The 26,880-nt window shown below is 43.0% G+C and overlaps 1 protein-coding gene across 1 annotated transcript; it reads right to left on the bottom strand.

Annotated features, from left to right (window-relative positions):
* Nucleotides 1-183: 183 nt before the first annotated feature.
* On the bottom strand, nt 184-26,462 carry TRIM47 (tripartite motif containing 47). Its single transcript, XM_014051582.2, has 6 exons — nt 25,670-26,462; nt 11,731-11,826; nt 9,703-9,933; nt 7,789-7,984; nt 4,611-4,685; nt 184-3,967 (listed from the first exon to the last, which is right to left on the bottom strand). Exons 1-6 carry the CDS (start codon nt 26,333-26,335, stop codon nt 3,342-3,344), a joined length of 1,890 nt encoding a protein of 629 aa, XP_013907057.2. The 5' UTR covers nt 26,336-26,462; the 3' UTR covers nt 184-3,341.
* Between the last annotated feature and the right edge of the window lie 418 nt (nt 26,463-26,880).

Below are 26,880 nucleotides of genomic sequence, written 5' to 3'. Positions count from 1 at the left end.
CAGAATGTACTAGCTTAATGTTTCATTTCACCCTCCTTCAACATTACTGTATATTTTTTATAATAAAATGGATTAAATCATCTGAAGGCCAGATAAAGGTAGCAGAAAGCACATGGAACTGTTTTAGTCTTTGCCACATAGAACAGGCACATTTACTGCCAAAGCAAAATAAATAAAAGCATCTTTTTGTGGTTTGAACTATTTCTTTAATTCCAGTTTATTGTGGTTTATGCCATGGATTTTTATAACAAAATTTCCTGGATGGCCCAGCTGTGGATAAAACACATTTTTCCAAAGTTTTCTTCCAAACTAAATGCTCTGAGAATCTTGTGTACAAATGAAACCTTATGATCAGATGTGGAACAATAACTAGGCAAGACCAGAATGTAATGAATGAGAGCTAGAAATATTAATTTTTAACCACATTATGACAAGATTGATGCTGGATTGTTCAGAAAGCTTAAAATACCTGCTGTATGCAATGGTCTAAGAATAATTATCATGTGATTATAAATGATTTCATGCTCTAAAGATTTGTATTGTTAATCCTTAACCAGGAAATATAAAGGAATTTCCAGTCTGCAGCCTCTCACTGGCGTCTAGCCTCCACATTTGCTTTTCATAACATTTGAAACTCCCTCTCTACTATCAAACTTGGTAGCATGACTGATAAAATATAATGATGTAGTTTCCTGAGAAGCTGAAACAGATGATTAAAAACAACCCTATACTTTAAATCACCTTAACATATTTAAAAAAAATCAATTCTCATCCTGAATCTTTTTGAAAAAAGAAAATCCTGTCGCAGTCATATGTATGACATATTTTGGTAGTATTTGAATCCAATTGAACAAACTCTTCAAATTAAGTGTAGCCTTGTTACCATCAACCAGTTATTCAGTAAGTCACAAACTATAGTATTTCCCCCAGTTACAACAGCTGCATTATAAAAATGAACAATGTTTATCTCCCCTAACTGAGATCATCTGCACGTAGATTCTTTCCTCACAGAACTGTGCCTTCTGTCCTGTTAGGGACAATGAAATCCTCTCCACCATCTTGAGTGCTCCTTCTGTCAAGTCCTGCAATTGTGGTTCCATCTATTTCAGTAACTAACCATCTTTAAATATTTAAAAAGTCCTAATTTCAAACTAGAGTGGATTACATACTACTCTGATTTTCTTACAAATTCAAACGTCTATCATCTATCTTTATTAAACCCTGTAACCTTCCGAACACTAATTAATTGGATATAAATTTAAGATACTAGATTGCAACATGCAATTCAATATGTACATCATGTACCTATCATTTTTCCTTTATAGAAAGATGGTGAAAACTTACTTTGAAAAAAGAATACAAGATATGTGCATTTCAGGACTATGCTGCAGTGTTTTCATTAACGGAAGAATTTACACAAACAAAACTATAAGGACCTCACATTTTTTTAATGAAAGGCAGGAATATTTCAGTGAGGCCCAGCAGCAAAGAAGAGTGTGCTTATTAAATTATTTTCATGATTAATCAAATCTACTATCCTCTCACTTTGGATACAGGATATAATGGAACAAAACATGTTTTGGAGACAAATAATGTACTCACTAATACTGCAAAACCCTCTTGTAACAATATAATCCCCTGAGATCATAGAATTAATGATGTGGCCTAGCACTAGATTAATGCTTCAAAGAAGAAAATTATCCTGTGTTGGCAAAAAAAAAGCTGTCTCCAAACTAAATTTTCTCCTTATTCAGTCCTAATTTACATTATGAATGCTCATAGCCTATTATCTTCTAGAAAGAAAGGAATCCAACAGATGGTTTATTCGAACTCAGCTGTCAATCCTGTTCTAAACAAAACAATCTTAAAAAGTCACAAAACAATTTTAAAAAAGCCTAAGCTTAACGAAAAACTTGGTCTCCTCATAGTTTAACTTGAAATCTTTTTTTTTAACAATAGCAGCTAGAATTTCCTCACCATTACTATCAGCATGACTAAATTATGGTATATTTATGTTTACAGTGTCCTTTTAGTATATTTGGAAAGGATGTATTTTATACACTTTGTATCTTTGTTACACATGAAAGTTCAATCCCCATTCTTCAATGATCTTTCTTCCATTGTACTTCCATGGATCTGTACTCAAAATGCAGCTAAGAAAAGCAGACTATGTCATAGAAATAGGAATCTGCGGTCCTTCACAGACCAATAAGCCTGAATTTCCATCAGATTCAACCAGCCAGTGACTCCAGAAAGCCATTGAATCTCCATTATTATAATACTTCTGTGCCTATATGATGCTGTAAGGAAAGGGGAAACTTGCAACTCAGTGCTTAAACATTCTGCTCTTCTTGTGCAGGTACTCACCTGTTCAGTACCTCACATTCAGATCTGCAACTCAGTTTACGTTACACTTTTTACCCAATTATTAATAAATGGGCACATATAGCATTAAAGCACAGTGTACAGGTATGCAATGTGACCGTGATGGAAACATGCAGGAACCATTACCTAGACAAAAATGATAGGAACATTTTAAAGTCCAAAACAAGGAGATAGCATTTGGCAGATGGCACCCTAATTCACTGAACTTCAAAGAGATGGTGGTATATTACAATCAGACTTGCAAGACTCAATTATTATAGTCCATCTCCGTAAAAATTGTATCCTTTCTTTGGAGATCATTTCCTGAACTGGTCTACATAGCGGGTCTGACACACAGCCACAGATGCTTCATTTAATTTCAAAATTATATTTCTAATATTTAGACTAGAATTTAGATTAAAGCTAAGAATCAACTAAAGCTCCCCACAGCCCCATAATTTTTCTTGCTATTGTAACCCAAAGCTGAATATATTTGTTCATATATGTCATTTTCTCTGTTGACAGCTGACACCATTGTTTTCTCCACAGTTGTTTTTTTCAAATGCTGTGGAAGAGCAGTCTTCATCTAGGGGAATTTAAAAACAAGTGATGGCCTTCAGCATTTTTGATCAGTGGTAGTATTTTTTTCTGCCCGCTATTATGAAGATGGGTTTCCATGGTACCATTGATTGTTGATCCATGTATTACTTATGAAACAGAGCACAGTCTCTGGAGATACCATTGGTTCATATAGATGAAATGGAGATGTCTTTTGCTTTTAGCTTTCAAGCCCTTTGTAAATAATTCTTAATTATGTCCAAGAGAAGAAAAATGTTTTGCTGAAAAGTGCTTCTTTAAACGTTGATACTTATCAAATAAGTAAAAAGAGCAGCAACAAGATGATGCAGTGCTCCAGCAGAGATGACACAAACATCCTATTTGTCAAAATTGTTATCTTTGGTCATACATTGACCAAATTATCGCCGTTTAAGTACTGAAACACAGTCTTTCTTCAAAGGCCCGAGCTGCATGTGAGCATCTACGCTTTCGAGAAAAAAGGCTGGCTTGAGGTTGTGCATGAACAGTGCTGGAAACTGGTGGTTAATCTTATTCTGGAAAGGGTCAAAATGCCCCTTTTTGAAGCGAGCCACTTTGAACTGCTGGAGACAAGTCATCTTGGAATCCTTGACTCCATAGAATGTCAGCACCTTCTCTGAATACTCCAAGTACACCCCAATAGTATGAAAAAATGGCTGCTGTATAACACAGTCAAATCCGCCAAACCACGCAACATAATTCTGGCCATTCCATTGCAGACAGCAGGACTTTTCATTCCTTCCTAGGCGGCCCCGGTCATATGATTCCTGGAGATTGAAATCTTCAGTGATGATCCCAATGCTCACCCAACCATCTATGATCTCCACTTCCCAGTAATAGTTGCCACGGTTCATAAGATTCTCGCCCAATACTTGCTCACAGTTGATGAACCTGGTTGAGGTCTCAGGGTAAGCAATGGGATTCAGCACACGCTTAGCCCCCTTGGTCCCGAAGAGTTGGATGAACTTGTCAGCAGTATCACTGTCCAAGTCAATGATGAATGCAGCTGTACAAAAGCAAATATATAAAAAGCTTGAAAATGATAAACAAGGAAGGCACATGGCATAAGCATGCCCCCCCCCAAAAGCAGTGTTCTCACACTAAACCATGGCTTAATTAATTTTTATTTATGAATATTTAGAAGCCCATATTTCATATTTAGGGAGGCTGTTACCTTTCCACCAAAGGTGGCCACTATTTTTCCACTTGCATTTTTACATGCTTTCGAACTGCTAGGTTGGCAAAAGCTGGGACAAGTAACAGGAGCTCACTCCGTTACATGGTGCTAGGGATTCGAACCGTTGAACTGCCAACCTTCTGATAGCATCTTAGCTACTGAGCCACCATGTCATATATATATATGTGTGTGTGTGTGTGTATTTAAAATATTCATATATTACTTCTTATTTGGACATCTCGAAGTGGTTTACATTAAAAATCAGCAAATAAAAAAAAGGTAGGTAACATACTTAAAAACATACTTTTAAACATTATAAAACACTATACGCCAAAAAGATAATAAAGATATATCTCTGCAGAAACTGCTGCTTGTGTGATGTTTCAATCCACAAAAATGACAGTAAAGGTTATCAGTCAACAAAAAGGCATGAAAACCAAGAAGAACAATACAAAAAACAGAATGGCCTTACATTTTAGAAAATAATCTCGTGATTCCAAACTGGCAGAGTTGATGCTCCTTTCTGAAACCTGCGGTTCAAGTGTCACTGTGAAAAGAAGAATTTGTAATCAATATATACTGTCAACATTGCAGACAGAACTGAAAATATCACCACCATAAAGAAGCCTTTTGGTTCAAAGTAGTAACTTCTTCCTGGTTTTAGAGGAAGACAAATTTATATCCAGCCGGATGGGGGCACATCTCCTTATGCTTTACATTCTGTGATCTTCATAGAACATATATATGCTTAAAAATCATATATGCTGTAAAACATTTTTAGGAATGAAGGCAGATATATGTGTTCCAAGATAATGTTGCAGGATGCAAACTGGATCAGTGAGATTCACTTTCTGGTGAGAGAGAAGTTCCCTGAGGATGAGCTCCAGCATGAATCTGAAAGCTTGGAAGACTAAACCTCTGGTCCCAGTGACCGACCCAGATTGGATCCTGAAACATTTTAAAGCTGATAATGCATCGCAAGAGAACAACTGCATATGCTAACATAAGATCCCAGTTCTAACACTGTATTGCTAATTCTGTATAACTGGTAGGGATACCAGCAGAAAACTCAGTTGAGCTGGCAAGTTTTCCTTGATTCTACAAGCACTTGTCCTTTTCTATATACCGTAAAATGCACAACTTTTTTGGACTGGGCATAAGTGGTGGAGCCAATTTTCAAAAGCCTCTGTGGGTTACTGCCAAGACTTTAGGGGAATCAAGAAACTTAGAGTATTTATGGGAAAATCTCCATATTCCACGTTCCACTTTGTGCTACATGATCTTATATTGTCTCTGGCAGATAAAAGAATTGCCAAGCTGCTTTGTTTTTGTTTTTTTTTGAGAACTAAAGAATGTAGAGGAGTATGGGGATATCTTGAAGAAGATATGTGGCAAGTGTTGAGAAAACATGACCTTAGTGGGAAAGAGAAGACTGTCCTACCTTGGCTATCTTTGGTATAAGAGAGCAGAGATGAGAAACGTTAGGCTTTCAAGGGTCTATTAATACAGCCTACGGTATATCAATAGAATGGAGATCTATTATTTCTTTTGCTGCTGTTTCCTGACCTGGCCTGCATCCAAGGGCTGACACAGGCTCTGTGGAGTTTGCATGGAAACTGGTTTTACCATTTGCAGGAGGAAGAAAAACCCTGCCTCACCCTGCTTTTTGCTTATTGGCCTGAGGAGATCTCTGAAAGAGAAAAATAATTTTTAATAAGATCCATTTCTATTTTTGTTTTGCATATGATCAAACAAACATAGAAAACATGATGTAAGGATATGGGTGGGGAGAAAAATGCAAACGTTTTATTTTCTTCAGGGAAAGCAGTGATTTTCATTCCTGACGCGTATCTGAGTGGTAACTGTTCAAAGTTACAATGGCACCAAAGTGATTTATGACCATTTTTCTGTCCGTTTTGCAACTGTTGCTGCATCTCTATGGTCATGTAAGCAAAATTCAGATGCTTGGCAATTGGTTCATATTTATGACAGCTACAGTATTTTGGAGTCACATGATCCCCTTTTGTGACCTTCTGACAAGCAAAGTCAATGGGGAAGCCAGATACATCTAATTACCATGTTGCTAACTTAACCTCTGCAGTGATTCAGCTAACAACTGTGGCAAGAGATGTTGTAAAAGGAGGCAAAATTCACTTAATGAATGTTTCACCTAGCAGCATACATTTTGGGCTCAATTGTAGTCATAACTCGAAGATTATCTGTAGTTCTACCTAAATGTAATGAGGGTGGGGAAGGTAATAATGCTGGCAAGATGGCAAAATGACAGTATCTTCTGTAAAAAGCTCTGGCGGTTCTTTTAGATATTTCTATTTAACTGGCTACAAAAGATAAGTGTTTGTTAATTACTGTTAAAATCCAAACTTCCCTGCCAGTGGCAGTCAAATGCGGAACAGCTCTAACGTAATAATGTTTTAAACAGCTGCACGAAGAAAACACAAACAACTAAGATTTCAAACTTAGAAATGAGCCAGCAATCTTCATTTTCAACTAAACAAGCAACATGAGCCTTGAATCTGGCAGGATAAGAGCCTGGAAATCAAAAACTAACAAGTAAAACCCCTTTCTCTGTTCTGTTATTTAAAGGACACCAGCTTTGGATGTGTTTCCCAAACCACCAGTAACCACACCTAGTGATGTCTGTTTGCTGCCTGTTTATATATTTGAGTCATTTTTGAAACATCTGAGTGCTATTAAAAGCCTAAATAACTAAGACCACTTAAATTCTTCCTATCTTGCTTTTTTTGTCCGTTGCTTCTCTTTTAGTTGGTGCCTATCTTGCTTCTTTTCACCTTGAAAGGCCAGCATTTCATTTTGATCTGCTAATCACAAATGCTAACTCAAAATTGTTTTTGTGCCCCTTCTATAGTGCCACAGAGGACTTAAAAATATAAATTGTAGCCAGTGGATATGAATATCCTCCCCCATCTAAGTTCTAAAATTAAAAAAAAATTACCAAAGCTCTACAGAATGGTTTTTACCACAAAAATCTAAATTTTATGCCACTGTTGCACAAGAAAAAAAAATTAAGTACTTTCAGAAAAAAATCAGAATAATATGAAAGTTATACATATGAAATTCTGAAAAGTTGCATAAAAGAAAAGAAACAAGATGCTCACAATGATAACAGTTGACAGAGCTTCTAGGACTTACAAGTAGATAACAACAAAATGGACATCTTAGGGAAAGTATCATGAATACTTTATCATAGTATGCTGAAGAAGCCAAGAATTAAATACGCAAATCCAATGAACTGAACCAAACTGAAGAAAACATACTGTGGCTTAGCACAGGGGTCCCCAATCCCCAGGCCATGGCCTATTTGGAACTGGCTGCACGAGCGGACCACATGCGCTCGCCCACTGTTCACACGGCCCAGTTCCCCTGTCCTCTCTAGCCAGGCAGCCAAGCCACCAAGGTTGGGGACTGCTGGCTTAGCATAATGAACAGTCTCAGTGAATGGATGCCAGGCACCACAGCTGACATACAGCTCCTATTCTACAGCCATAAAGATCCGGTACTTCAGCTGAAGGGGCAACTCTCGAAGGACAAGAATTCTGCCCAAGTCTCAGAGTTTCTTTCATTATAAGATGGGTAGCTATAAAAATTCAATAAACAAATAAATTACAAACCTTCTGGTATCCCATGAAGAAAAGGTCCATTCTCACCCTTCCCTGACAGTTGGTCCCATTGGTTCTTGCAAATATTTCCCAGCAGCTCCTTCACAGCAAACACGGCCTGACTGGATTTAATAAAACTCAACTCTCTGGGGAAGTTTGAACATGCAAGTTTTTTTTCCTCAGCTGCTATTTTTAATGCCTGGAATTCCTGATCAAGAAAACAAACAACAATCATTTGACTATAAAGTCTATACAGCAGATATAGCTCTCCTCAAGTCACTAACACTTATGGCTTAAAATCTCAACAAAGATGTGACAGGAGAAAAAGTGGGGGAAAGAAGGGATACACACAGCTCTACTGGGAGCTACTACTACTACACTACACTACTGGCGCACTCTGTTTCTGGATCTTCATCTGGAATAGCATCAAATCCAAGATAGCCTTCTCCTGATACTGTATGGTCCCTTGCCTCCAAGAATGAAAGAAATGAGAAAACATTTCCTAGTAGAGGTCTTGATGGGAATGAACATGTGATCTTGGATAAATAAGAAGCAGACAAGTGGTGGGACAATACAGTAAAAAAAAAAGCATACTGGGCACATTAATCCACTCATATGGAACCACCCCCTGGTAATTAATAATAGTAATTTAATAAATTTATATGCTGCCCAATCCCATAGGACTCTGGGCGGCTTACAGAAACAAGATAAAAGTTAAAAAGTTAAAAATAAAAAGAGATACAATTTTAAAAACAACACACCATACATTCCGTCTAGGTGGGGCTGGACCTTGTTCAACAGCCCCAGGCCTGCCGGAACAGCCAGGTTTTAGTGGCTTTTGGGAAGGCCGAGAGAGTGGGAAGGGTCTGGATCTCTACGAGTAGATTGTTCCACAGGGCCGGAGCAGCTACAGAGAAGGCCCTCCCCCGAGGGGCCGCCAGCCAGCATTGTCTGGTCGACAGCACCCGGAGAAGGCCCAACCTGTGAGATTTTATTGGTTGTTGGGAGTTATGTGGCAGGAGGCGGTCTCTCAGATATCCAGGTCCTGAGCCATGTAGGGCTTTAAAAGTAATGACTAGCATCTTGAAGCGCGTTTGGAGACCAATAGGAAGCCAGTGCAGCTCGCGGAGGATGGGTGTAACATGGGTGTATCTAGGTACACCCGATATCGCTCGCGCGGCTGCATTCTGGACCAACTGTAGTCTCTGAACACTTTTCAGGGGCAGCCCCATGTAGAGCGCATTACAGTAATCGAGCCTTGAGGTGAGGAGGGCATGAGTGACCATTCGAAGTGCCTCCCGGTCCAGGTAGGGCCGCAACTGGTGCACCAGGCGAACCTGGGCAAAAGCCCCCCTGGTCACAGCTGACAGGTTGTGTTCCAACGTCAGCTGCGAATCCAGGAGGACACCCAAGTTGCGGGCCCTCTCCGAGGGGTGTATAACTTCACACACACACACCCAGGCTAAGAGGTGGAATGTCTGGACCATCTTTGGGAGGCAACATCAATAGCCACTAGGTCTTGTCTGGATTGAGTACAAGCTTGTTCGCTCCCATCCAGACCCTGACAGCCTCCAGGCAGATGGTAGATACAAACTATTAAGTATAGCATCTTTTTTCACTAGCTCCTTATATTAAAGACAAATGCACACAGCTGTTGCTGCCCTATGACTATATTGATGGAGACACCTGGATGCTATTTCACATAATGGGCTTTTTAGGTACCAACAAAACACATTTGTACTGTGCAAATAGATACAGGCATGGAGTTGGGTAACTCTTGAGCAAGAGCTCCAGAGTTATGGCTGGACTTTCTCCAAGGATTGCTGATGCATCCTGAGTGCCCAGGTGGAGAAGAGATACAATGAAGGCTATGCTGTGTTTCTACTGTTAACTGAATCACCTACAAAAATCATTCTTGAAGCGCACCTGCAGGAAAGTGATGGTGTCCATGCTGGGGACTTTCTCCAGGTTCTGCTTGTGTTCCATCAGCAGGGCATGTCGCTCTTCTTTATGCCGCAGTTCCTCTTCCGCTCCGCCCAGCATGGCTCTTTCATCAACCTCAATGAAACCAAGCACTTCCTTCTTGAAGGTTGCCAGGACCTTGGTGGCCTCGGTAAAGAGACTGGTGACCTTTTCCTTCTCCTTCTGAGCAGTAGCCTAAAAAATAAATAAAGATGGACTTATTCCAACAAAAATCATTGCCTAAAATGTAAATAAACCAAGCTCCTTTCCCAAATAAGAACAAATGAATTATCACGTGAAACCTACATTTAAGAAGTAGCCTGAGAAAATACAATATGGAATTCATTAAAAGAAATAAATCTTTTTTTTTAATTGCTAACAACTATGGGGAGAGTAGGCAATCAACAAGTTTTACCCTTTCTCCAAAACTCTACAACTCCGGTTTGGCTGTTATAAAGAAATCAAGAGAAGTAAGTCAGCTTTCCAGTTTGCTGAAGGTTCCAGAAGGTTTTCCACTAGTACAGCAATAACTCAGGAGGAGTAGGGATGAAGATTTGGTGACTGTTTCTTTAGAGATTTCAATCAGGCTAAAGACAGGAATGGGAACAGAAACCTTCCAATCCTTATTCAGCTTCAAATCAAATAAAAATTATGGCAAAATTGACAATTTTTATAGGTTTGGCTTTGGTTCATTTGGGGACATTTATGTGGGTAGAAATGAGGGCACTTTATTTCCTGAATAGGGAAAAGGGAGAGGGGAGACAAGCAGTTGGAATTCAGTTATTTTGCTGCCAAATTTAAGGCAAACTATCTTCAGATGCCCACTAACAGCAGATGGAGTGATGGAGGGTTGTAATGTAGCCCATGAAGTCACCTTTATTTTCACCTATCTCACCCACTAACTTGGTTCTTAGATAAAGGAGAGCTTTCCCCTAGAACTGGGGGATTTCACGAGAACATACTGGAGAAGAAAAACATAAGCTGCTTCTTCCTGATTTTTTTTTTTTAATAAAAGCTGCTTCTTAAAGAGTTTTCTAAAAATGCATCTAGGGCTGTATCTCTTGGCAAATTCAGTACAGCTAAGGTTTTTGTGTGTTTCATTTCTTTCCTTGTCCCTCAGACTCACACACGTCTTTTCCATCCCTCATTTTAATAATTTTTCCTAATTCAATTTACTGTGCCGTTCTCTTTGCAGGCTAGTCATATTGCTGCGGAAAACTTAAAACTAGCATTAAAGTGGAATGTAAATGCTGAAAAAAGAAGAGAGGGATATGAGAATACTCCCCATCTCTTAACTATGGCTAAGAAACTGGAAGAAGTTTTAAAAAACACCATGGCTGTTCTAGAAATACCGTAAAAAGTAGCAATTTGGGAATGGAATGTTCTGGAATTGTCAGGAACATTCCATTCTCAAATTGAGGGAATTTTTGCAAATTTGTAGTTTTGCAATTTCTACGGGACAGCATTCAATCCTGACTACATTTCATAAAGTAAGGAAGTTTTTCCTCTGTCATGAAAGTTATCCATGAAACTTATCTTTGCCCTACAGTACTACTTTTCTACAGACATGGGATCCCAACTCCAGGGATCAAACATTAAACACTGTGACTATCTGCTATTCAAGAAAAGAAGCCTCATGTGATTCTGTTGCATTTGTAATTTAGTTCTCAAGAAAACATTTGCATAAGAAATGGTGGAGAGGTGTTCACCATTTATATGTGAATTAGTTAATACAGAAAATTTTAGAACAGACCTATAATCCCTAAGTGGACACTTCCTGAAGACAGTATTCCTCAGTTTTTCCAGATACGTATGTTGGGACTGTGGTCTCTAGCATCCTAACAGTTGACCCCTTCCTGAGGGGAAGGATGGCCTATTTTTGTTACCTCTTGACATCAGACAATAAAGGGAGGAAAGTCTGTGGAAAGGAAAGGTTTCAGAGGGTTCAACATTTTGCTTTTTGCTGGGGATAAAATAAATATGGTGAAATACTTTGATGAGGTCCACCATTCTCTTCATCTGCGCTATTGCGGCTCCCAGTTCATCCAGCTGATTTTCAATATTGTTCAGGATTTTGGGCCTCTGGGCCTTTCAGGCAAACAAAAAAAGAGAGAGAGAATTAGAATCTCAACTTTACAGAAATGTACATTTCACAATTATTTTTACACAATTTGTGTAGAAATTGACATTTACAGTTCAATCATAATAACTACACACATATATGTTATAACTGTCCTGTTTTTATAAAGATTAAAATAAACCCATTTAGCTGGAGGTGCAAAATGCAGTCAGAGGTAAGACTGCATTTTCCATTATGTCTCATCCTTTTCTATCCCTAAAGTCATTATTATTGCTTATATACCAGTGGTGGGTTTCAAACTTTTTAAAAACCTCTTCTGTAGGTGTGGCCTGCTTTGTGGGAGAGGCTTGCCAGTCATGTGACTGGGTGGGCGTGGCCAACTTGTAAAATGGGGTGAAACTCACTTAACAACACTCTTGCTTAGAAACCAAAATGTTGGCTCAGAAACTCTGGCATTTGAAGCATGCAAGTCTTAAAGCTGTCAAGTTACAAGACCCTTGCACCCCTAACCCTTTAGGAAAAAAACCCAGGGGTATTCAAACTTGACAGCTTTAAGACTTGTGGACTTCAACTCCCAGAATTCCTCCTCTCGCTCTTCATCTTGATGATGTGTGGACAGGCAGGGGGAGGGATCTGGAACCGGTTCTAAACGGCCCTGTAGATTTGTGGAACCTCTTCTATAGAAGAGGTCAGAACTGGCAAGAACCCACCCCTGTTATATACAAAACCAATTGCTCTTAAGGTCTCTTCCTCAATCCTACTTATTTTGTTTTTAAGTAATACAAACGTAAAACAAACCCTCTGCCTGGTGAGCAACTCAAAATACACGGGAGTTGGTATAGATTTAAAACAGGATTGTTATGAATTACTTGGGCAAAAGCATCACTCTTCTCCCTACAAGGCCTTTAAACCAGGCTAAATTTCCTTCTCCTTTATCGCTTAGTATTTATTCTATTCTGACTGCAATTGAAAGGAACAAGTGCTCCATTCAAACCTCTTCCTACTCTATGACACCATGTGCTGGACTGAGATAAATAGCAGACTCGGGACAGAGATAAAGACAATTCCAAGTGAGCTGCCCTGAAAAGAACAATTGTTGCATTATCAAGAAAGAACCAGGGGAGAATGAATCAACACCCTTTTCCTTATTAAAAAACTAGGAAATTAGAGCTGTGGGAAGGGAGCTTATCTGATGATACCATAATAACCCACTGATCTCTTAAAACAAAGCCAGGGGAGAAAAAGAAAAAGATTAAATGGTGAAGCACTCCAGGCTGCCCCTTTTCTTAAACAGATTCTGAAAACACAACTGTTTCCCAGATACCGGTAATCAATGTGCTCCTTAGTGATATGTGCTAACTACAATGTCTAGAAAATATTTTGCTGCTATCATTAAAATAGTACAGGCGTAAAAAGGTCATGTTTGCTTGATTCTGAGCTTGCATGAAGATAAGACTCCCTGGGGATCAAATTCAATTATGCATTTTTTGGAAATAACAGGGACACGTCTTGCCATTGGATTTTCTGTTCAGTCCAGGGATTTCCTGGTGATTTCCCATTCAAATCCTAAATCCGTCCCTTGTTTTACTTTTCAACATCATCCAGGATTATCTAGATGCTGCCATCTGTTGTGGGTAGCAGGGAGAATTTAGAAGAATCACTTTTAGGTTGTTTCTGTATGTATTATATGTACGTTATATTCACTCATAAACTACCAAATGCTATTTAAGATTTATCTTTAAACTAAGACAACTTATTTAAGCCTTTCCAAGTGCAGTCATTTTTGATTTTGAGACAAAAGCCATCTATTTTTGCCAAACAGGAAGACCTTTGCTTCCTCTGTTCCACCAGGAGCGAGAACATTTTATTCCCGCAAGAAAACAATTAATAGATATGTTCCTTTTCATTCATCAGCTCCAAGCTGCTTTGGTTTCAGAGCTGGAGGCTGTTTATGGCTCACTGGTTTAGAAAAAAGAATTGGTGTCTAGGATACAAGGACTGCTTTATGTCTACCATGATTAAAAATGGATTTTCATAGCCTCATGGCAAAGTCTTTCCATGCGTTGCAACTCACATTTCTATAATTAGAACTGCTGGGTAAAGAGCCCAAGAACTCCCACATGTCAAAGATATACAACACTATTGAACTTTTAGCTTGTCCATGGTAGGCCTCAGTGATTGGCTGGGAGAATCCAGCCTCTCTTGGGAGGATTTATCTGAACAGAATCAGGGATGCAGAAAATATAAGTAGGCAATTTATCAGAGAAATATGAGAATCAGAAACAAGGAAAAATATCTTCTCTTCTGAGAGGGCAGCACTGTAAGAGATTAGACAGTGTTTGAGAGTTAACCAAGTATAAATTCTGAATTACTGTTTCTCCTTGTTCAGGGACAATCAACTCTCTACTTCCTAGGTACCATTAGAGTGATAATCTAGTCATGTTTGTCTCAGTGGTAGCCAAGCAGTCTATAGCAGAAGTACTAACCACATGACCCCTGAATTCTCTCCCTTTGTCTGCCTTCTTGCACATTTCTGCTATCTAAAGTAACAATGAAATATAAAAATCAAGATTTTAAATATAGTTTAAACATAGTTTTTAAACATAGTTTAAAATCCCCAATCTTTCAAATAAACTAGAAAAAACTCTTGGGCCATGGAAAATCCTACTTATCACAGTAGTAGTAATCATAGCTGTGTAATTTGTGTCATGGCATTACCCACTAGGATCCCTTTTCACCAATACTATGATAACCACAGGCATTTGCTACAGTCTTCAGCAGTCTCTTCAACTATAAGCTGCTTATTATATGTATAAAAAGCAGGTGATTGATTTTCCAAGTATCACACCCTCCCCATCATGTCCTTATATTTTTAGAGCACAATTCCCAACATACCAGCTAATCTGTTTGATGAGCAATTTCATCTGGACATCCAATATTTGCGCATGTGCGGGTTTGGAATGGCAACCGGGCTTTTTTCGCTCTTCGTAATCTGGCGAAAAAGTACTGAGAAGCCTTCCAAACAGTCCGCAAAGTTTTCGGAAAGAGCCTCTGGGTGAGCTTAAGATCTCTAGAACTGAAGGACCAGAAGGAACCTTGGAATATATCGCTCCCGAAGGCTTGTTTTAGCCTTCACAGCGTTTAGCAGCCTGAACCATCCAGCTGTGCGAGGGCGGCGACGGCGGCGACGCACGGATGGTCGGCGTCTTTTTATCATCTTGGATACCTGGGTGCCCCTGGGTGCCCCTGTTGTCGTCTGCTCGACCTGGTGAGCCCACTAACTTTATCTGCGAGTCCCTGGTCCTGGAAGTCGCCCTAGAGCAGCGGAACGGCGGCAGCGGGAATTGGATGGAAAAATGGCTGCCTGAGCTTTTTGCTCTCACGAATGGAACTCCCCCGCTGTTCTTTTTAGATTTAAGCAGTGCGGGGTCCGGAGAGGAACCCTGGATTTTCACCCACAGCCTAGAAAGAAGGAGCGGTGAGCCTTGGGGATTTTTATAATTGGCTGCTACCATCTTTTATTACCACTACCATCTTCCATTGCCCTAAAGAGGAGGGGAAACTATCGTGGCTTGGGTGAGCGAATTGAGCGGCAATCTAGCCACCACCATCATAGCTCGCCTGAACGCCCGCCCCTCCCCTATCCTGTGCTGTTGTGCCTACCTCTCTCGCCGTTGTAGCCTCTCCTCTTATCCTCCCGTGTGTCGGACAATTTCTTTCCCTGCCTGCCCCTGCTGCTGCGGAGCCTTGCCTGCCTGTTTCCCTGTTTCCCATTCAACACGAGTTTTTCACTGCTTGGCCTGCGATTATCGGCATTGGCCTGGAACAGCCGCCCTTCTCCACCGCTTGCTACCATTGCTGCCCTGGAACATCTAATTTGAGCAGCGACCACCTGACTTAACACTTGACACCTTATGGTCTACATACTTATGGTGCATTCGGTTTGGGGAAAGGAGTGACAGAGGATGGCAGCTTCAGGGACAGGGACCTGGCATTTTAAAAACTGGTCACCAAGCTGGCACCCTCCCCTTCCCCCTTTCAACTGGTTCCAGCCATTTTTAGACTTTAGACATCTAGACTTTGGCCCTCCCAGGACTTTAGGAGAGGGGGAGGATAAGATATCCCCCTGCACATCATCCTTATATCTCCTATGGACCGTTATTGATGATTACTCTATGCTTTATCTTGACTTGGAGGGTGTGAGACTGCAAAGCTGGTGCTTGTTAATATCTGGGGCTTACGCTCTGCCCCCCCTCCATCTACAATCATCCTACATAATACGGACCTTGGACCTTGGCCTTGGATCTTTCTGGAACTTGGAGGAAGGGAGTTTGGCTCTTCCGGAACTCATAATTTAAACTCTGTGTCTGTGCAATTTTAATCGGGTATGCTGAGTGTATGGGATTGAATGTGTTAGTATGAAAGACCCACTTTTAGTATTATCGTTGTATCTTTTTTTCTGTGTTTTTAACTATATTGTGGGGACTGTTTGTGTGAGTGTCTGAGTATGTCTGATTCGGAGGACCTGGCGGGGTATGCGGGGGTCATTGGGGTGGTTGGGGGAACTACATCCACGGGAGAGAGTCGGAGCATTGCGGTCATAACAGGGAGAGGCAGATACGGCGGGGACTTTAGGGCTGGCCATTACCGGGGAAGGAGGGTTCGCTATATCGCAGAGATCCCTCCTTCCGGCCCTATGAGTCCCACTCCAAGGTCAGATGGCGCGAGCAATCAGGACCCTGGTCTCAGGCTGCTGTCGCTAAATGCCAGGTCTGTTGTTCATAAGGCTCCCCTCGTCCGGGACTTGATTTTAGACGAGGGGGCAGACCTGGCATGTATTACTGAGACATGGCTGGGCATGGAGGGAGGAGTCCCCCTCGTAGAGATGTGCCCAGACGGATTTCAGGTGCTTCATCAGCCGAGAGCCCAGGGAAGGGGTGGGGGTGTGGCTATTGTAGTCCGGGAGTCTTTAGCACCTCGTAGGATCCCTGCTCCGGAGCTTGCCGGGTGAGTCCCTACTAGTGAAGTTGGACCTCAAGGGTCAAGTGGGCTTGCTGCTAACGTACCTGCCTCCCAACTGCGTTGCAGCAGCCCTCCCCTCGCTCCTCGAGTCAGTAGCCGAGCTAGCAATTGAGTTCCCTAGGCTCATGGTTCTGGGGGACTTCAATTTGCCTTCGCTCGGTGAACACTCTGATGGAGCGCAGGAGTTCATGGCTTCCATGACAGCCATGGGCTTGACCCAGGTAATCCGAGGCCCTACCCACTCAGCGGGGCACACACTCGACCTCGTATTCCTCTCGGAGCAGTGGAGCTGTGATCTTGGTCTGAGGGGAAATGAGACCATTCCCCTGTCGTGGTCAGACCACTGCCTACTGAGGCTAGACTTCCGGAGGCCAAACCCCCACCGTAGGGAGGAGGAACCGACCAGGTGGTTCCGCCCCAGGCGACTTATGGACCCTGTTAGGTTCCAGACGGAGCTTGGGGTTATTCCAGATGCTCTCGCCCACAGTTCGGCGGAGACTCTTGCTGCGGCCTGGCACTCGGCAGCATCAGGGTCTCTGGACCGCATTGCGCCACTACGGCCCCTCCGGGTCAGCGGCTCACGGAGGCCTCCTTGGTTCACCGAGGAGCTCCGGGAGATAAAGCGCCGGAGGAGACGCCTAGAGCACCTGTGGAGGTCCGATAGGTCCGAGTCGAACCGAGCACAGCCAAAAGATCACACATTGCCTCCTTGGTAGCGTCCGCCGAGTCCCGCCCAGCCGCCCTGTTTAGGATAACCCGCTCCCTCCTAAATAGGAGGGAGACGGGGAACCCCCTACAGGGTAAGGCTGAGGAGTATGTTCAGTTCTTGGCGGACAAAGTTGCTCGGTTTCGATCGGACCTGGACTCCACTCCTGCAGATCAAGCCGAGACACAAGGGAATGATTTGGCAGACCATCTCTGGGTTGAGTTCCAGGATGTTGCCTCCGGGGATGTGGACAAGGCTATGCGAGCTGTGAGCGCCTCCACCTGTATACTGGACCCGTGTCCCTCCTGGCTGGTTGCCAACAGCAGTGAGGTGACACGAGGCTGGATCCAGGCGGTTGTTACCGCCTCTCTTCGGGAGGGGTACTTCCCCACCGCGCTTAAGGCGGCGGTGGTGAGACCCCTCCTGAAGAAACCGTCTTTGGATCCAGCAGTTCTTAATAACTACCGTCCAGTCTCCAACCTCCCCTTTGTGGGGAAGGTTGTTGAGAAGGTAGTGGCCTTCCAGCTTCAGCGTACCTTGGAGGAAGCTAACTATCTTGACCCCTTCCAGTCCGGCTTCAGGCCCGGTTACAGCACAGAAACCGCTTTGGTCGCATTGACCGATGATCTCTGGAGAGCCAGAGATGGAGGCCATGCGTCCATCCTGGTTCTCCTTGACCTCTCAGCGGCTTTCGATACCATCGACCATGGTATCCTTCTGCGACGACTGCAGGAGGTGGGGGTGGGCGGCACTGTTCTGCAGTGGTTCTCCTCCTACCTCTCGGACAGGTTGCAGTCGGTGTTGGTGGGGGGGCAGAGATCGTCCCCGAGGCCCCTAACTTATGGGGTGCCGCAGGGCTCGGTCTTATCCCCCCTACTATTCAACATATACATGAAACCGCTGGGCGAGATCATTCGGAGGCACGGGATAAAATACCATCAATACGCAGACGATACAAAGTTGTATCTGTCCGCCCCGTGCCAACTCAATGAAGCGGTGGACGTGATGAACCGGGGCCTTGAGGCTGTTAAAGACTGGATGAGAGCTAACAAACTGGTACTCAACCCGGAAAAGACCGAGTGGCTGTTGTGTTTTCCTCCCAACAATTTGGCTAATGTCCCATCAATCAGGCTGGGGGGGGGGGGGGCAAAATTTATACCCCTCAGACAGGGTCTGCAACTTGGGAGTCCTCCTGGACCCACAGCTGAGTTTCGACCATCACTTGTCAGCTGTGACCAGGGGGGCATTTGCCCAGGTTCGCCTGGTGCGCCAGTTGCGGCCCTACCTGAACCGGGAGGCCCTCACAACAGTCACTCGAGCCCTTGTGATCTCTAGGCTGGAATACTGCAATGTGCTCTACATGGGGCTGCCCTTGAAGAGCATCCGGCGACTTCAGCTAGTCCAGAATGCGGCCGCGCGATTGATCGTGGGCGCACCGCGGTTCGCCCACATAACACCGATCCTCCGTGAGCTGCGCTGGCTACCTGTTGATCTCCGGGTGCACTTCAAGGTCCTACTTACCATCCACAAAGCGCTCCATGGTAGTGGATCTGGCTATTTGAGAGACCGCCTTCTGCCAATTACCTCCCTGCGTCCCATCAGATCGCACAGGGTAGGCCTTCTCCGAATTCCATCTGCCAGTCAGTGCCGACTGGCGACTACGCGGAGGAGAGCCTTCTCAGTTGCAGCTCCGACGCTATGGAACAATCTCCCCGTGGAGATCCGCACCCTCACCACCGTCCAGGCCTTCCGCACGGCCCTCAAGATCTGGCTATCCCGTCAGGCCTGGGGATAGGACTTTACTCTCTCCCCGCCCGAATGCTGAGTGAATGTTGTGTTTTTATTGTTAATTATTTTTTTACTCACATTTTCTTTTATGTCTTGTCTTGCACTCCCCTCCCTCATTATTGTAAGCCGCCCTGAGTCCCCTCAGGGAAAAGGGCGGCCTATAAGTGTTCAATAAAACTCTAAAAAAAAAACTCTAAATAAAGTCGCAGGCAATGATATACCTTAGAAATGGTGAAGCAAATTTTCTTCTCTCTATATCTATAATGATTGCCTGTTTCTACCATAAAGGTTATAGTGGTCTCCATCTCTGTGCAGGAATACTTTCCCCTTCCAAGGATGCTAGAAACAGAAGTCCAAAGTGACTGGAAAGAAGGCAGGGCAAAGGGAAAGAATTCAGGGATGATGTGCTGCTTAGTACCTCTGCTATAGACTGCTTGGCTACACCCAGATTCTCTGGTTCTTCAAAACACATATACTAGTCAACATGGGCGAATCTTGGTGAAAGATTGTTTCACAATACTGAAGGCACTTTAAATGGTTCATTACAGCTTGTGAATATTTGTAGGCAATACTACTTTCCAGTTTTGAAAAACCACTCCATTTCCCAAACAATTAGAATTATGCTGTATAAAGACAGTATAAGTATGAAAAGAATCTTGAGTGTTACCATCTCAGCATGCCTTCTAAATGCACCAGGGGTTGGGTCATTTGAGTTTACCCAGAATCTAGAGATTATATTAATATTCAACTGCTAAATGCCATTTTTTTTTAAAAAACCATGACCTCCTTCCACCAAAATAAGGTTGGAAAGTGTAGAGAGAGATGAGCTTGGGAGCCTAACTACTCCCATTTCTATTCTTAACCCCTATGAATACACCAAAATGGCCAAAATTACACAGCTGAAAGCCAGCTCTTTGGAGCCAATTGTCTACAGTCCATTGTCCATTCTCATCCTTGAAAACAAGTCAATAATAAGTAAAAATGATTGCTTCACCTCTTCCTGTGATCTCCCCTTCTTTCCCATCTCATTATGTTTCACAACCAAACTGGTGAAGAAGAGCAAGTTCTGTCCTGAATGTTGGAAAAGCTGCTCACTCCTGAGCAAAGTAGACAAGATGGAAACTTGCCAGTATGTACAATATAACCCTTTGAAACTATATTAATTTGTTTTACACCCCACCTTTTGTATAGAGGCTCAGTGCAATGTACATAATGTCCTATACACTAGTGGAGGCATCCTTCTCTTCCCTTAGGAGGTAGGTTGGGCCGAGAGCATGACTCACCCCAAATCACCCAATTTCTGTGGCTGAGGATGAGCTGGGTCTCCCCATTCCAAATTCAACACTTAACTATTATACCATACTGGTACCTGAGGCCAGTTAAGAACTCACCAACACTTAATGCTTCCCTGTTAATGCATTGATTTATTTTAATGACTTGTGAAAGTACTCCCAGAAAACTTTTCCAAGTTTAGCAATCCTTCCAAAGAAGCCAAGCACGCCCACAGAATGTTTGGAAATTTCCCGAATAACACTTTAGAATGACTTAAACTAAAACTGACAGGAGTTTAGTCAGAGCCATCTGGGAAAGGGAGTGTCTGAAAAAAATACCGCCAGTAGTGCAATCTGAAAGAAAAACGGAGCAAGGACTGGAACCTGGGAGAAAAGCCAACGGAAATAAAGGAGCTGGATTGAGACACTGTGGGAAAGGGCTGCAAGGGAAGGAATGAACTCCTGCTGCCATCACACTGAATGAAGTAAAGCTCTCAGGCTAGGCTAGGCCCAATTAGTATCAGATGGAATTAATCACAGACTATAAGCTTCCCTGTTCCTTGTTTTCTTCACTTTCTTTCCAAATCCAACAAAATAATTACTTTTATGTGTATGGTTTGGCAAACCAGGCACAAATCACCAGAAGTTCAAATAAATGTTTGTCTTTGCACCAGAAAGACCTTTCTGATGGTTTGAAACACTAATTTCTGGTTTTTCTTGATCCCCAAACAATCCTTTCTAGGGAAGATTGCTGAAAGCTAAGCATTCAACTTCTCTTTTTCCTTCCAAACAACTTGAGTCAAATCACCTTCATATGTTTCTCCACCAAATCCATCCCCCAAAATCAGGATGTATCCTCAGAAAGGCTCTTAGGACTGATGTTTCTATGGGACTCTATCATTTCATAGGCGGTTCTCACAGGATGGTAAGCAAACAGGATTGTGGGTGGCTTAACTTTCATGACCAAGACTACCATCTAAACCTGCACCTAGTGACTTATTCTTGAAAATAACCAAAAACCATAAATTATTGCTTAAGAAGATATCAAGAGGATATTAAAAACTGCAGTTCTAATACTATAGTCCTGACAGTTTTTCCCCCTGATGAACTCTGTAACTGTTACCTCCTGAGAAGTCCTTCCTTTTCAAACTGTTCCTATCCATATACTGCTTCATCCTGTTAATTGCATTCCAAACTTTTTAGACATTACACTTTCTAGATTTTAAAGTTCTTCCCCACACTCTCTCTGGAAGCTTTTAAACCTTTATCACCTAACCAAGTTCTTTCTGCATTAGAATCAGAGTTGGTATTCAGCAGGTTCTGACCAGATCTGGAGAAATGGTAGCGGAAATTGTGAGTAGTTCGGAGAACTGGTAAAGACCATCTCTGACTGGGCCCACCCCCATCTATTCTCTGCCTCTGAGTCCCAGCTGATGGGGAGGGGATGGAGATTTTGCAGTAACCTTCCCCTGGAGTGGGGAGGGAATGGAGATTTTACAGTATTCTTCCCTTGCCACGCCCACCAAGCCACCCCCACAGAACCAGTAGTAAAGAAAATTGAATCCCACCACTGATTAGAATAATATTCTTTTGCAATATTACCCACTTTCTAATAAAACAGCCATGCGATTCAAGATTAGCCTTTGTGAAATAGATATTATTTCCTTAGTTTAGTGCCAACGTCCAGTAGCATGCCTTCTCAACATGTTAATCTGTACAGTTGTTTGTACAGCTGGGAGAAAGTTTAATGGAATTAGCAGCATAATAAAAAAAAATACTACAACGATTGTGATGGACACCTGTTGGCTAGTTCCTTTATTTAATATTTCTTTTCTATGCCAAATCAGCTTTGGATTTTTTATTGATATTTGTTCAATGTATACAAATGGATGTACATCTTTACAAATCTATTCACAGCCCAATCTTAGACTCTTGTCTATTCAAATTCCTACCTAGTTATTAAGTCCCTTACAAATCAGTAAACTCGGCACTATTTTAAATGCAAAATTTAAAAAATGCAAAATTTCACTTGACTATGAAAATTGATTACACCCAATCACCCTCCCCGCAATTTGTTCCAATCATTGTGACTTTTGTATTTACTTGTCTGGCTGCAGTTCAAAACTCAGAGGCTTTCCCTTCCCAAGCACAGATTTCCCATCCATCATTAACTACCTTGCACAGGGCCAAACCCAGCTCAAATTGATAACTGGAAATATTTCCATATAAGTTAGTGTGCCGTTGCTTTTGCCCTAAACAAAAATGATTCCTGCAAATGAATAATCTGACAAAAATCCCCAAAGACTGCAGTCTACAGCATGTGATCGTAGATATCTAAGTCCTCCCTGGATGCTTGCTAGGTATTTTAAAAAATCATTTTAATTTAAAAATGGGAAACACACAGGCTGCAAAGCAGAAGTCTCCAGCAGCATACTGATCCCTAAGAATGCTTTCAGGCTCTTCAAAGGTGCAATAAACTTTCAAAGCCGCATAGGATAGAGATCCTGTCCAAACCCCTGCTGGAGGCAGGAATCATCAGACCATCCGAACCAAACAGATGTTCAACCTTTCCCTGAAAACCTCCAGTGTTGGATCCCCATCCCATGATTTTAGGAAGCATTTTCCATTGATTAATCACTCTTCAAGTTAGGAAATTCCTCATTTTGAGCTTGGATCTTTATTTGTAAACAATTGTTTGGTGATTGTTTTTGCCCTATCCTTGGGCTCTATGGAGAACAGTTGCCCCCTCTTCCCTGAGACAGTCTTTTTTTTTTGCATTGGAAGACTGTTGTCATTTCTTCCATTGGCCTTCTCTTTTTTAGGTTACACATCCCTTGTTCTTTTCTTAGAAAACAGAATTTTGCAGCTCAATGCCCAGGGTTTAGGTTTTTTTTAAAAAAATATGCCAAGGTAAGCAAGAATATTTTGCAGTATAGAGTGGCCCTAATAGCAATAGCACTTAGACTTATATACTGCTTCATAGTGCTTTTACAGCCCTCTCTAAGCTGTTTAGAGTCAACATATTACCACCAACAATCTGGGTCCTTATTTTATCCACCTTGAAAGGATGGAAGGCTGAATCAACCTTGATGAGATTTGAACTGCCAAACTGCAGCTAGCAGTCAGCTGAAGTAGCCTGCAGTACTGCACTATAACCACTGCATCACCTTGGCTCTTATAGTAGGAATTATTTTGTGAATTAGCTCCCCTCTCCCTGCATGGGCATTTTTACATGGAGAACCGTGACATTCTCAAAATTCCAAGTAGGCCCAATAGCTCACAAAATTCAATCTTGCAATTATAAACCACTTAGATAAGTCACCTGAATATCTAGTATTAATCAAGTTGGTGACATGAGTGGGGAAGATGGTGTGGGACCAAGTGTGGTGAGAAGAAGCAGGCCCAAGGCTTACAGGGAGTTGCAGGGGCAGGATTGAGGGGGGGGGGAGATAGGTGAAGGGGCAATGCAGTATCCCTGTAGTTGGACATAAGGGTGAATCCGCCTAAATTTTGTTCAAGTGAGCATAGGGATTCTGCAAGGATTACAATTTCAAAGCCAGATTATAGCTAGCCTTTCGGGGGTTTGCTGTAACTTAACTTCAAATGGTCGTTAAATGACTGGTCATAAGTGGAGGATTATGAACATTTTAAATTAGAAAAATTGAAATAAAAAAAATATCAGCTCCCTAATTTCAGAATACTGCATAGTTCCTTCATTTTGCCAAACGTTCCTTGTGCCCTTTTCAACATGCCAGATCTGTAATTCCCCAGGACTTTTACTACTAAACCTCTTGCTTCTCTTAAGTTATGTATATAATGACTATCAAGAATCATGTGATAGTCACGTCAAGAATTCCTTTGCAATGAAACATTACAGGTCAGAATTAGGGTTCCCATGAAGCTCATTCATTCCTATTTACAGTTGTCTAAGACCAGCAACAGATATGTCCTATGTCCCAGAAGGTTATTTGTGAGCCCAAAAAATATATAATGTCCTTTCCCTTTCTCTTTTACTCTGTTGTGGTTCCCCTACCTTGTTAAAACAGTCGATTTTTAATCCCAATTTCCCTAATGTGGGACCCCTGCATACAAGTGGGAATTGCTACTCCCAGAATTTCTCTTCCTGTTGGTTTGGACCCAGCATGCTTGGAAATCAGCAGGTTGGAGAGAATCTTTAACTTAATTAAAGTTGCCTAAATTAAGAAGGATTCTTTACCCATTAGTCTCAATAATTAAATCTAACTCTACCCTATTATCTATTGATAAAAGACTGTCTGGTCAGCCTTATACACCAGGGCTAAACTGCACTATTTTGGTTCCAAGACTGAGCAGAATGCTTTCCCATTCTTTATATAAGAGAAAAGCTCCAAAACAGCCAGGAATCCATCCCACCCCCCACCCCCACCCCCGAAACTTAACTACAAATATTTGTGAATCATCTCTCCTAGAGTAATTACAGCCTTCCTCAAAATCCCTAAACTTTAGGTCAGGGGTCCCAAACTTGGCAACTTTAAGACTTGTGGACTTGCTATGCTGGCTGGAGAATTCTGGGAGTTGAAGTCTACAAGTCTTAAAGTTGCCAAGTTTGAAGACCTCTGCTTTAGGCAATCCCTAAACATTAATCCTTAAACGTTTCTTCTCTTAAAAATTAAGCATCTGGAATGTACTTCCGATCGCCTGCAATCTACCTTTCATTCCTCTTTGGTTGAGCGTCCCCACACCCTTAAAATGGAAATAGGCTTTTATTAGGTGGACTTTGCGTCAGGTTTTACAGTCCCTTTCCAGTGCGGGTTCTCGCATTCCCCAAACCCCTACTTTCCAAACCGCAATTCTTTTTTTTTTCAACCACCACTCCTAACAACGCTCCCTAAATCCTAACACGTCCAGCAAAACTTTCCAGCGACAGTGGCAACCAGTGTGTTTCCATTTATTCTGAGGCTGGGAATCGCCAGCGCAGCTTAAAGGTTTTGTTCCGCCCAACCGGGCCAGGTTGCGCCCTTCGTCGCTTGTCTGGAATCGGGGCGCACAAAGGAGCCCCTTTGTACCTCAGACGGCCCTACTCACCTCCACGTGTTCCCGCTCCACCTCCACGGCCACCACCTCGTGGTTTCGATGCTCCTGGGCCAGGCAGAGCTGGCAGATGCAGCTGCGGTCGGTCCGGCAAAAGCTCTCCAAGGGCTTGAGGTGCAATTTGCAGAGGCTCTCCTCGATATGCCGCAAGGGCGGAACCAGCCGGTGGCTTTGGAAAGCCGGACTTTTCAGATGAGGCTGCAAGTGGGGGGCACAGAAGGACGCCAAGCACACCAAGCACGATTTGGCCGCTTCAGCCCTCTCCCCGTCGGTGCAGAAATCGCAAAGCACCTCCTTGATGTGGGCATCGCCGTTCCCTGGAGCGCCCGGCTCCGACGTTTCCTCGGGTGCCATAGCCAGGCCCGGACTGCTCGGCGCGGGTTGTCGGAGCTGCAACAATTCGGCCAGGGTGTGGTTCTTACGGAGCGGGAGGTCGGCTGGGTAGGGTTCCTGGCAGAGGGGGCAGCGGGAGGCACTTTGTCCTCCGGCTCCTGTTACGCCCCCGGGGTGATGCCTGTGCGCCCCGAGGCACTCCAAGCAGAAATTGTGGCCGCAAGGAGTGGTGACCGGGTCCTTCAGAGCATCTAGGCAAATGGGGCAACCGAAAGAACCTTCTTGAAAGTTGGGAGCGGAGCTAATGGGGCCAGAGCCCGCGTCCATGCTGCTGGAGTCCGCTGTTAGGAGGCGAAGAGCGCGACGCTAGGTTGGCCCCCTTTCCCAAGGCAGGGCAGGGTAGGGGGCTGGAAGCGCCAACTCCGCCCATCAAAGAACTCAGGTCGACGCTGGGCAGTCGCGGCCGGCCCCCAAAAGGGCGAGCGAGGGGCCGCCTCCGTGCGCGGCGTTTCTCTATAAGGGACACCCGCCTCGGTTAGAAGAAAAATAAAAGTGCCGCTCCTCTTCGAGGCGCGCGAAGTGAATCCACGTTAAGCTTTTCCCGCCCTTCGTAGTCTATTAAAATGTGTGAGTAATTGTGAAAGAATCCCGGTGGAAAGGGGGGGGGGCGTTTCGGAACATGGGAAGCTGACCGCTCCCGCCTCCGGACTGCTGTCGAATTTTCCGAACAGGACACGTTTGCGTCGTTTTACTCCTCGAGTCCTGTCCAATTCAGAGCAGATAGCAATTTATTACTTGTAATAATTTCTTAGCAAGATTATTAGGAGTAATAAATTGCTGACAGGTTCCTTATTCCCCCCCCCGTTTTGCTG

The sequence above is a fragment of the Thamnophis sirtalis genome, unplaced genomic scaffold, assembly GCF_051295495.1.
Source record: "Thamnophis sirtalis isolate CommonGarterSnake01/CBP01778 unplaced genomic scaffold, rThaSir2_p1.2 scaffold_3, whole genome shotgun sequence".
NCBI lineage: Eukaryota > Metazoa > Chordata > Lepidosauria > Squamata > Natricidae > Thamnophis > Thamnophis sirtalis.
The sequence above is the reverse complement of the archived record's forward strand: the minus strand, read 5'-3'. Positions and strand labels throughout refer to the sequence as shown.

Bases quoted from the DNA above. Each gene is read 5' to 3' on its own strand.
- TRIM47 (XM_014051582.2), bottom strand. From the start codon at position 26,335: ATGGACGCGGGCTCTGGCCCCATTAGCTCCGCTCCCAACTTTCAAGAA. The intron at 11,827-25,669 runs GTGAGTAGGGCC...TTTGCCTGAAAG, and splicing joins TGGAGCGGGAACACGTGGAG to GCCCAGAGGCCCAAAATCCT. The intron at 4,686-7,788 runs GTTTGTAATTTA...TTCTTTTCACAG, and splicing joins TCTTCATGGGATACCAGAAG to TGACACTTGAACCGCAGGTT.